At 45.6% G+C, this 11,859-nt stretch overlaps 1 protein-coding gene and 2 pseudogenes across 2 annotated transcripts in view; all 3 read left to right on the forward strand.

Annotated features, from left to right (window-relative positions):
* LBH (limb bud and heart development) overlaps positions 1 to 3,885 on the forward strand; it is a 29,896-nt gene extending 26,011 nt beyond the window's left edge. For both annotated transcript variants that reach the window (XM_015588249.2, XM_006910358.3), the window contains exon 3: positions 1,329 to 3,885. In XM_015588249.2, the coding sequence (XP_015443735.1) occupies positions 1,329 to 1,517 (189 nt within the window). In that variant the 3' untranslated portion in view covers positions 1,518 to 3,885. The remainder of the gene's footprint in view (positions 1 to 1,328) is intronic.
* Positions 665 to 783, forward strand: LOC112478561 (annotated as a pseudogene).
* A 6,468-nt stretch (positions 3,886 to 10,353) lies between the features above and the next one.
* On the forward strand, positions 10,354 to 10,472 carry LOC112478666 (annotated as a pseudogene).
* Positions 10,473 to 11,859: the final 1,387 nt, after the last annotated feature.

Consider the following 11,859-nt stretch of genomic DNA (forward strand, 5'->3'; position numbering starts at 1 on the left):
CGGGTGTGAGTGTCACTGAGGGCTGTGAACGGCAAGGGACCAGCAGTCCATCGGATTAAGTACTTAAGCTGCTGGGCAAAGAATTGGGTCAGCGGTAGTCACAGGGCAGCGTGGGCAAAGGGAATCCACAGAGCCAGGCATGGCCCTTGATTTTAGAGCCCGGCGTGGGGTTTCTTCCAGCTCTGCACAGGACAAACAGTGGGCGTGAAAAAAGCCTCATTGGTGGGACTATGGAAAGAGAAGTAAACTCAGGTGTCAAGCTGTCGAGGGCCCCGGATTTTTGATCCCAGCTTGCCTGTGACTGGAGGCCACATCCTCAATGCTTCTTTGGCCTTGACTTCACAACTGGACTGAGATCAGAACCCATCTACTGGAGGGGCAGGTGGTATTGGGGCATAGAAACCAGACAGACCTGGGTCTGAATCTCCTTCCACCACCCATTTGTAGGCTGCGTGATTTGGGCAACCTCTTTCTCCGAGGCTGTGATTCTTTAAGATAATATCAGCAACACCTATTTATCAGCATGACTATGTTAGGTCAACATTACATAGATAAAGCACCTGGTAGCCAGCTCACACTAGGTGCCAATAATGATCCTGGGAGGAATTTAATGTTGTGGGACCTGTTGTATGCTTTGCATTGCTGGAGTAAAACGCTTGCTGAAGTCTACCGCCATGCCACCCTGAACAAGCCCGATCCCATCTGATCTCGGAAGCTAAGCAGGGTGGGGGCTGGTTAATACTTGGATAGTTGACCACTTAGGAAGACCAGATGCTGTAGGTATAAAAAATAAATTAAAAAATAAGAGATTGTAAGCTGACAAGCTCCTTGCAATCTGTAGGTCAACCAAGGGTTGCCTTGCCTAAAACTAAACGACAACAACCAAAAAAAAAGACGCTTGCCCAAAATAGAGATGTGACTTACTGTGGATGACAAAATTTTAAATTCGTTTATCTGAAAATAAAACGAAACAAAAAGTGCAAAAAGAGCTACCCTACCTTTTAGACTTGGTGGCAATGCCCTGAAAACTTTGGGATTCAAGCTGAGGGATGGTTTCCCACGTGGCTCCAGAATTCACTCCCCAGCTCCTCCTGCCTTACACGCGCCCACCGCCATTCCCCGGCGTAGCACCGTCTGGATGTACAGCAGGTGCTCAGTCCTGCGTATGCACATGAGGTGAAGGAGTGGAATGGAACTTCTCTTTTCAGATCTGTATGTGACCGGGCCGTACAGCAGGTGCTCAGTCCTGCGTATGCACGTGAGGTGAAGGAGTGGAACTTCTCTTTTCAGATCTGTATGTGACCGGGCGCTCGCTGTTTTTATTTCAGATCTTCCCCGACCCGTCAGATTTTGACCGCTGCTGCAAACTGAAGGACCGCCTGCCCTCCATAGTGGTGGAGCCCACAGAGGGGGAGGTGGAGAGTGGGGAGCTCCGATGGCCGCCTGAGGAGTTCTTGGTCCAGGAGGATGAGCAGGACAACTGTGAAGAGACAGTGAACGAGAATAAGGAGCAGTAGAGTTCCCGCCGGCTGCCGCGGGGTCACACCCGACAGCATCTGTACCTGAACTGTGTTCTTTCCCATTGTGATGGAAGAAGAGAGTGAGCCACAATCGTTCTGAAACTTCAGACGATGGCTTCCGTTTTGCACCTGAAAATCACTGAGTTGGTCTTCTTTTCTTTTCTTTTCTTTTTTTGAACTGTGTCCGGCAGTGGAGCCCTCTGCGACACTTTGCAAGGCCTGAGAAAGGAAGCTGCTTAGAGCAGGGGTGGGGGGTGCGGGGAAGCTGTGTGACTTCGAGATCATTATCGGAACTCAAGCAGCTAGAGGCAGTGGTGGGATTCTGGGGGGCGGGGGGATCAGGGAGATGTGCACAGCGAACAAAGAACATTTGGTATACGAAAACAAACATGAGACAAAAGAGAAAATACACTTTTTAAAGAAAACAGAGAAGTCCAGCCAGGAAGTACTATTCAGTGAGCATTTACCCTGGCTGCTGGGGCATCGGACGACCAAGTCTTCATCTCTCTCTCCAGCTTCGCCCACTGCTAGCCTTTGCTTTTATTTCAGGTTTGTTGTCTATTACAGGGGAGGCAGGTAAAGGAGAGCAGGAGAACCTGGCTGCCTGCAAAGCCAGCTGGAGGAGATGGGAAAGAAAAAGGTCTCCCATTCCTTCTCTGTGGACCCTCTGCTCCTGGCTGTGGCAGGTTCACGTACCAGCAGTAATCTGGAGGTTTGTTTGTTTTTTTTAAGAGACAGGGCTATTGAGCTCCAATTTTCCCTTTTTGCCCCCCAGCCCTTTTAGGAATAGTGAGAGTACTTCCTGCCCTTGTTGGAGGACCCAAGTGGATGCTTGGACACGAAGGTCCCTCCGGAACTGCTCCCCTGGGACTTAGTGTGAGCAGAGTGGGTGGACTCTCCCAGGCTGGCCCTTCCTTCTCTCCACCACCCTGCCCAGCCCTGCTGTGGGCTCTAGCCTGACCAGCCGCAGTTCCCACTCCCATTTGGGCTCTTGGCCTATTTTTCTGGTAGAATCTGAGTGGAGAGCAGAGGCTTTTTCTGTTTCTTGTTGGAGAGGTGAGCTTTAGTGCAGGTCTCAAGAGCTGCAAAGCCTGGGAATTATTGGATGAAGCTGAGGGGGCTCTCATGCAACAGCCTGGAGATCGAGTGTGAAACTAAAGGCCGTCATGAGATCCCTGGCTTCCCCCCATGTGTCACTGAATGCAGGGGGGAGGACAATGTAGTGAGGGAGCATGGAACGGTGATTCTCACCCCTCCCCTCCCACCTCTCACCTGTCCCCAGTAAGGGCACAGTTGCAGGAGAAAAGTTAGCCTTGGACTTTGACCTTCTTGTCACAGTTCAGAACCGCCAGGAACAGCAGATTGTGGGACAAACTTTTCAAACCATCTCTTTCTCTATCTTGGAGGACTGTGCCTCCAAGAGGTGGGCTCGAGAGCCTCCCTGGGGCCGGACTTGGCCAGCTGAGGCACCCACGTGTCCCTTCAGATTTCCAGTCAGTCCAGGTTGACCCCGGTTTTGAACTTGCATGTAGTGTTGTATTTAATACCTCAAGGTTAGTGTGATTCTGGGGAATGTTGAGCAGGAGAACCAGAGTGTGCTGTTGACACATCAGCAGGATTTGGTTCTGGAAGCTGACGCTCCTCCTCCCCCACTGCTCCCTTCCTCTGTGTCGTCCGCTTGTGTTATACACACCGATGGCAATAACTTCTTCCAGCTCCTCGAGGAAGTGGGAGAGGCCTGCAGCCTGCTCTGCTGGGTATTTCACTCTCTTGCTCCCCGCTTTCCTTCTGTGTTGGCTGCGGAGAGCCTTTCCCCCTGACTCTCATTCCCTCACAGCAGCATTTCTCATCCTGTGCCTCCCTTGTGGATGGGGTCTTGCCTTTTAAAGTCCCATGTTTCTGTGTCCCCCTCTCATCTGCTCCCCTGTGTCATCTGTCCGTGTGATGGGAACGTGCTTGTAAACTGCATAACAGATCTACTTTGTGTATACGTGTGTTTTTCGGGGTGGTTTATTATTTTTGCTGGTCGCTAGACCCCTTTGTATGATCATTTGGAGTCTGAGCAGGCCAGAGGCTGACAGCTAAAGTCAGGACCCTGTTGGGGGGACCCAGCTGCTCTTGGACAAGTGGCTGAGCTCCTGTCTGGCCTCCCCCTTTTTTTTTTTTTTTAAGTATCTTGTGTGTATTTCTAACTGATCGTATTGGAAAAAAACCCTAGTATTTCAGTAAAAATGCCTGTTGTAAGATGAACCTCCTGTAACTATCTGTTCTTTTTTGAGGCTCAGGGAGAAACTAGCATTTTTTTTTTTCCAAACTACTTTTTGTCACTGTGACAGTTGTAAATAAAGTTTGAAAATGCTTTCCACTCTGGTCTGGTTTCCTTCTTCTTGCTCCGTTGGAATGGAGAGAACACAAAGGAAACTAAGGTGTGACTGTCGTAGGAAGTTGGGTTGCGGGGAGGCTCCTGTGAGGTTCCTTACATACCTTACCTGCTGGCCCTTCTGGGGGGAGCTGATCCATTTTTTTTTAATCGCTTGGCTGAATGAAAGCAGCCTTTTCTTCTATGTCAGTGGTTATCAACTGTGGATACACATCAGAATCACCAAGAGAGCTTTAAAAAAATACACAAATAATTTGGGTCCTATACCCCACGAATTAGATTTCGATAAGTGGGGTGAGGTCAAAGCATTAGTATTTTTTGGAATCACTGGGGGAGATTTTAACACGTAGCCATGATTTTAAACCATCTTTCTAAGGGAAGAGAAATACCCAAGATATATTCAAGTTCAATCACAAAGACAAGAGGTGAATGGAAGGGTGTATATGTAGCGAAAGAGAGCTCCAGCACCCATTCGCACCATTTACTGAGTGCCTACCTTTTATCAGGCTTTGTTAAAAAGATTGGGGTAAACAAAATAGCAGTGGTCCTAACCCTCAATGCACTGTTTTAGTGTAAAATTAAATTACAAATATGGTGAGTCAAAGGTAGGAAAAAGGAAAAATAGTGTGCTCTGAGAATAGCTGTTGGAGTGAGTCAGGAAGAGCATCTGAAGAAGTGACAAGGAGCAGGAGAAGAGGGGTGAGGTGTATGGAGAGAGTGCTTCTGGCAGACAGACGGCTTGGGTTGAGTTTGACCAGTGGGGGTGGGGAAGAAGAAATAATGCAAAGAGGGCTGCTTAGGCCTTGGTGAAGAGTGAGTTGGATTTTATTAGAAATGCAGGGTTTAGAATGATATTTACATCTTCATACAATCTGGCTCTATGGAGATGGACTTGGAGGGGGCAAGGTGGAAGGCCTAGAGACCCAGAAGGGGCCTTCAAGGTCAGAGCGAGAGAAAGTGTTGCTTTGTGGAGAGGCTTTTGAACATTTTCTTAATCTGAGGCTGGATGTTTTTGCCTTCATTCAGCTCACATCTGGGCTTGTCATCATCGTGAATATAGAAAGTCAAGTGATCTGTGCTGAGAGTATCCTCAATATTAATAAAATATCCATACATTTTAACACTAGCCTAAGTAAAACCACTAGATCTATTATGGATCTGCTGCCTTGAGGATAGCTTGCAGGCCTTGACCATCCTCATTTTGGATTGTTCCTCTATTTTTTTTTCAACAGCCTTAGAATGGAATTTATTAGAACACGGTGTCCTTGAATATAGCCCCTCAGAAAATTGTCTTTGTTAACAGATAACATCATCTATGTAGAAAATCCTATGACATCTATCCAAAAAAGCTACTAGAACTGATGTGTGAGTTTGGTATGGTTGCAGGATCTAAGATTGATATACAAAAACTGACTATGTAGTATTTCTATGTAGTAGCAATAAATAATTGGAAATTAAAGATTGAAATACCATGTACAATAGCATCAAAAATAGAAATTGTTTAGGTATAAATCTGACAAAAGACATGCAAAATCTTTTCAGTGAAAACTACAAAACGTTACTGAGAGAAATTAAATAAGACCTACATTAACAGAGGTATACCATGTTCATGAAACTGAAGACACAATGTTAAAATGTCAGTTCTCCAATTGGTCTATAGATTCAACGCAATTAAAATCCCAGAAAGCATTTTTGTAGAAATTGACAATTTGATTCTGAAATTCATATGGAAATGCAAAGAACCTAAAATAGTCAAACAACTTTCAAAAAGAAAAAGAACTCAATTTCAAACTATTTCAAAGCTATAGTAATCAAGATAGTGTAGTATTGAGATAGACAAATAGACCCATAGAACAGAACAGAAAGTCTAAAAATAAATCCACACATATAAGATCAATTGATTTTTGATAAAGGTGCAAAGGACCTCAGTGGTGAAAGGATATTTTTTTCAACAAATGGTTCTGGAACAATTGTGTCTCCATATGCAAATAGACCCTGGAGATGGAAACATGAGTCTTCACTCTGTCTCTCATTGTTTCCAGGTGATTTTCTAAATAAAATAATTATTTATTTAGAAAAAAATTTTCTTTTTCCTTATTGGCCAATTGCTTCAATACAGTTCCAATCCCCAGATCATCTCCTCTCTCCCTAAAGGAAGAGCACTGAATGGCAACTGGTGAACTTTACTGTGTTGTTCAGGTTGATTACATTCAAGTCCTGCTCTGCCACTCTTTACATGACTTGGGGCCACTTTCTTAACGTCAAATATCCTCAGTGTTCCCTGTGAAATAGAGATAAGATTAGTACCTCTTGCACAGGAAGATTGAGCACTTAGGAGATGATCCACAAGTCAGGGTTTTTTCTCTTTCACTTGAAGACCTGGTGTATATGAAACTAGCTCCTACCCTCTCTTTCGCTTTTTGCTCTGGGTCCTTTGTGCACACCAGATTCAAGGGGACCTTCAAGGTAAAGACACCTCCCTGTCTGCAAACACAACTCCTTTAGTCTGTCCATTTTGTTCATCGCTGTGAGCGATTGGAGGGTGGAAAGTAGAGACAAGGGGGGAATTTTAATGCCTTCTGCCCACCAAAATATTGGAGAGCAAAAGAGAAAATATCTCCCAAGGTGGGCCTGATCCTTGGGCAGAGACCTGTTTGAAGTAATGGTTGAGCTTTGTGTAGACTGAGAGATTTCAGGCAAGGGTGACACCCATTGCAAAGGCTCTGCAGTAGAAATTGACTTGACCTTTTTGAGCAATATCAGCGAAATTGGCATGGCTGGAGTAAAAAAAAAAGAGGAGTAGCTGGTCAGATACCACAGAGAATCATGACTGCCCGTTGTGAGAAGCCCTCTGGGAAGGAAGCAGCTCATCAGGCATCCCAGGCCCTGGAAGTCTGCTGGTCAGTCTATCCAAAGTTGTCTGACTCATGAAAAATGACAGTCACTATCACATCCTGAAGGGGCTCTGGGTCATTGAAGGAGGATTAAATCAAGTAGAGTTCAGTTTATACATCTGTCCTCAAATTACTGAGGGGTAGTTGTGGCTAAGAGAATGGGCTCTGAGATCAGACTCCTAGATCTGTAGCTCAGTCCTTCCCCTTACTAACTGTGTGCAAGTTACTTAGGAAAGTTACTTTTCTTCTTTGTGTCTTACTTTCCTCATCTGTAAAATGGGCACCTACCTCATAGACTTGTGGTGAGCTTTCAATGCATTATTACAAGTAACATGCTTAGGACTGTACTAGGCACATAGTAAGTGCTCAAGAAATGTTAGCCATTGTGATAGGCAAAATAATGCTCCCCACTCCCAAAGATCCCCACCTCCTAATCTCAGGAAGCTGTGAATATGTTCTGTTATATGGCAAGTGGGAATTAAGGTCGTAGGTGGAATTAATGCTGCTAATCAGCTAACCTTGGCTTGGGGAGGAGGAGCCTGGATTCCCCGGGTGAGCCAATCTAATCACAGGCATCCTTATAATGAAAAGGAGATGCAGAAGAGTGAGTGTCAGAGTCAGAAAGATTGGAAGATGAATGCTGCTGGCTTTGAAGATAGAAGGAGCTACCCGCCAAGAAATGCAGGCACCTCTAGAAGCTGGAAAAGGCAAGGAACCAATTCTCTCTAAAGCCTGCGAACACCTTGATTTTAGCGCTGTGACACCCATTTTGAACTTTTGACTTTGAGAACAGTAACATAATGAATTTGTATTGTTTTAAGACACTAAATTTATGGTAATTTGTTACAGACACAATAGAAACTGAATGCAGCCATTGTTATCATAACTATGATGATGATGATGATGATGATGATGATGATCTAGACCTTTCCTGCGTGGCTTCAGAGAGCAGGGTGACAACGAATGGGAGGGGATCCAGGCAGTCAGAGGCCACTTTCCTGCAGCTGGGTCCCACACCTTCCTAAGGCTCACCATCTTCTCTGGGTGTCACTAGACAGAGGTATCTGTCAGACGGAGGGAGCATTACTGCACTGGGACAAGATAAATTTGAGACTTTAAAGCCTCTATTCTAGAATTTTGAAAATTAGTAATTAATGTGGATGGACCATTCACCAGGATGGTCTATGAATCAGAATATTCCTCAGAATCCTCCCTTCTCTCCATTTACTTTGATAGAAAGTCCTACTTTGAAATGCAATTCATTTACGATACTTTTGTTGCCATTTCCAATTTAAAAAAAACTTGGACTTACTCTTTTCGAATATTAGCTACCATTTACAGAGCACTGGGCTATAGGTTTACCTTCATTTTTTCTAGTTCATAACAGTTTTGCAAAGTGTGAATTTTCATGTATAGAATTTTGTTTTTTGTACAAATTACAGTTAGCAATGATGGAAATCATATAAGATAGTGAAACTTGGGGACTTCATCTTTCAAATCTCCCCACAGCAGCAAAATCAATTATTTGCATTTTGTTTCTTCTCAGTCATTGTCTCTCTTAGTTGCCAGACTGTACTCAATGAATATAACTTTTTCCATTAAGTAGGCATTTTAAATGTTATTTTACAGATGAGGAAGCTGAGGTCAGAGGGCTTCAAAATATACCAAAATTCGAACCAGAAAGACCTGGGTTAGAATCGATGGTGTACTGGTAAATGTGTAAGAACTGGCTCTCTCAAGGAGCAAAAGAGAAAAAGTCTTGATTTGTAGCCAGTTTCCATAATATAAATGCTCCCACCATGGCTGATTTCGTGGGCAAGCTACTCAGCCAGTCTGAGCTTTAACTTCCTTTTCTGTGTAGCTCCAAAACCAGAGCAGTACTCAGTTCAGAGGCCTCTGTAAACTCTAGTCCCCTTTCTTCATTCAGAAAAGAGAAATCTTCCAGAAAGTGGTGTCTGGTGCAGTATTTTTCAAACTAAATTGTGAATACTTATTGGGTTGTGAAATTGATTTATTTGTGGGTTGCAACTAGAATTTTTAAAAGTAAGAAAGAAAACAAATAGAAAAGACTAGAATAGGACAGGAAAAAGTCAGAGAGCGGCAGACATGAGATTACGTGTTATTCTCTGAAATCTTTGTTTCATTCCTACATATGTATGGATGTGTGTACTTGGTCATGAAAAAAGATATTTTTCTTGCTATAGGTTGCCGTCCAAATAGTTTGAGAGCCACTGACTTAGTGAATCTAGCTTACTAGAAAGCAATGTTTTTACCTTAAAGAGCTGCGGGGTGGGGGAGAGGCCACTAGAAAAAGTAGCTTTATACCCTTCTTTGCAGAGGAAACGGGGCTGGGACACCCAAGGCCAGACCATGGGTGGCCAGTGTGTGTGTGTGGTGGTGGGGGTGGGGGGCAAACCAGGGAAGGCAATGATGCCCTTGATCTCCCCCATGGCCATGGTTAGTCTCCAGGAGGCCCTGGGCCTCTGATTGCCTCATGAGCTCTGGAGGAGGGAAGGAACCTTGCCTGAAGCGGGTGGAGGAAGCTGCACAGGAAATCCTGGCTGCAAGCACACTGCTGCTGGAACTCACCACAGCAGCTACCAGACAACCAACAATAGTGCCATTAGATAAAAATAACCCATGGGGTCTGCAGCTCTGCCATGCAGGGGCAGGGGCATGGTGTCTAGAGGGCTAAAATGCCACTGGAATACGGATGGGGTTATGATGTTTGGCACCGTGCTGTGCCTTGGTTTCCTGATTGCTAATTAGAGGGCAGTTTTTCAGCTGGAGATCATTTGGGCTGGTGCCAGGAAAGGGGCCCCTTGCTCTCTTGCACAGGGTGATATGAAAAATCATTCATGCTAAGACCTTAAGTTTTGAATGCACCACCTCTCCCAGGTAGATTTTCAACTTAAAAGAAGGTCCCAGGAGGGCCTACCCGAAGCTTATCTCACACAGGGGGATGTTCAGGGCACTGCGAGGGCACTGTAGGGTAGCCCTGGTAGCATTTCTCTTGGCTATAGCAGGGTCTGAACCTGGGCTGACCCCAAAACACCACCATCTGTTCCCCAAAGGCCCCTCTCCAGGCTGGAGATTCAGGCTCCTGGTTCCCTCAATGCTTGAGTTCTGCCAGCCAGCCATCCTCCTGCACACTGGGGAATGGTAGGAGGAGGCAAAGGTCACCCTAAGTGTTATTTTTACCTCAACAAAGACTATTGAGGATCAGCAGCCAGCTCTGGAACACAAAGACTGGGATCCCTGTTTTCTTCTGGCCTCACAGTTTGCGGGCTGGTGATCTGGTGTTAGCCTACCTCTTGGCCTCCCTGGCCCGTCCCCGAAGCACCCACATCCCTCGAGGAGTCACAGTATTCACAAGGAAACTGTGCCCTCTGGTTTGCAACACACACATCTGATCTTTCATTCGCTTATACAACATTTATTTTTTACCTGGGCTCATGGGTAGAATTCAAGAGTATGTGCACTTGGATGAGACAAAAATTATACTTATATTTTCATTGCTAAGTGAAATTTAGTTTTCTGCTATTAGGAATGTAAGTGAGTCTATGGCCACGCCACCCTGAACAAGCCCGATCCCATCTGATCTCGGAAGCTAAGCAGAGTCGGGCCTGGTTAGTACTTGGATGAGAGACCACCTAGGAAGACCAGGTGCTGTAGGTGTAAAAGAAAAAAAAAAAAAGGAATGTAGATGAGAAACCACGGTAGTGTCAGCAGTACCTGTGATTGTCCCCAGTAGCAATCACACAGATTTTCATTTGTCTACTACACTTGTGGCAAGTATCATGAATTACCATTTATAGTCATGACTGCCTCAACATCACATCTGCTGCTGGATTGTATTAGGTAAAGCCTTGATAAAGGAGGACACTTATGACTTTATCACAAATGTGTTTTAAAAATAAATCTTTGATAGCTGTATCTCTGCATAATTGATTCGCTTTGCAACCCTCCGCATTTTATTTTATGCATATAAAGCATTATTCTGAGAAGAGGATTAAAACTCCTTCAATTTGCCAAGAGGATCCATGGCAGAAAGAGGCCCTGAGGCCCTGAGCAGAGCAGAGCACAAAAGCAAGGAAGCCTCAACCATACTCCCAGGGGCTTAAAGCTGGGAGGAAAAACCCATAAGCAAATAAACAACTGCAGACCATCCTGGTGGGTGCTGTGAAGGCTGAGACTGTACAGAGACAGAGCTGGGGGAATACCTGGGAGGGCCACAGAGCAGGTAGCCACTACCTCATTTCAGACTCTCGGTCCGTTCACAGCCACCTCTGCTGAAGAGGAGAGAGCCCACCTACCTAACCCACTGAGGGATCCTCTGGAGCAGCTTAGGGCCCTGGGTCGGGCGGCTCCTCACGGGGCCTGCTCCGTTTCCCCACCGGCCTCAGCCCCTGGCCTGGAAACAGGGCGGTGAGCAGTCCCCATGGCCTGGGCCTGAGACGTTTCCCAGAACTTTTGGTGCTAGAACCAAGAGTCATGGACAAACCGGCAAGGTAGTTGGGCACACTTTTTGGAAACCCCCCCGCTTTTTTACCTAAGACTAATTCAACTGGCTAGAATTGGGGTCGACTTGTTCCCATGAGCACCTTCCCTGTCTGTTTGTCCCGCTCTCTCTGCACCCATCTCTCTGGGTGTCTCTCTGGTTCTCACTCTCTCCCCTTCTACCCGATTTCTGCTTTAGCTTCCGAGCCAGTCAGTCTCCAGCTCCTGGCTCTCAAGTGATTTGAACTTCTCACTCCCCTGGGTGCCCGTAAAGCACGACTTGCTCTTTGTTTTAATTGAGGCATAATTTACATAAAGTGCTCAATTCCCATGTGAATAGCTCAGTGAAGGTTGATACACCCATAAAACCACCACCCAGGTCTAGAAATAGAATGTCATCACACTGCGGAAGGCTTCCAAATGTGTCTTCACTGTCAATTACTTCTCCAAAGGGTAATCACCATCCTGACCCTGGCAACCCTCGTGTGCATGGAATCACGCCCTCTGTACCACTTAGGAGCCGCCGGTTCTGCTGGAAGCTGCTAATGATTCCAGTGCTGAAAGC

Source organism: Pteropus alecto, unplaced genomic scaffold (assembly GCF_000325575.1).
Source record: "Pteropus alecto unplaced genomic scaffold, ASM32557v1 scaffold61, whole genome shotgun sequence".
NCBI lineage: Eukaryota > Metazoa > Chordata > Mammalia > Chiroptera > Pteropodidae > Pteropus > Pteropus alecto.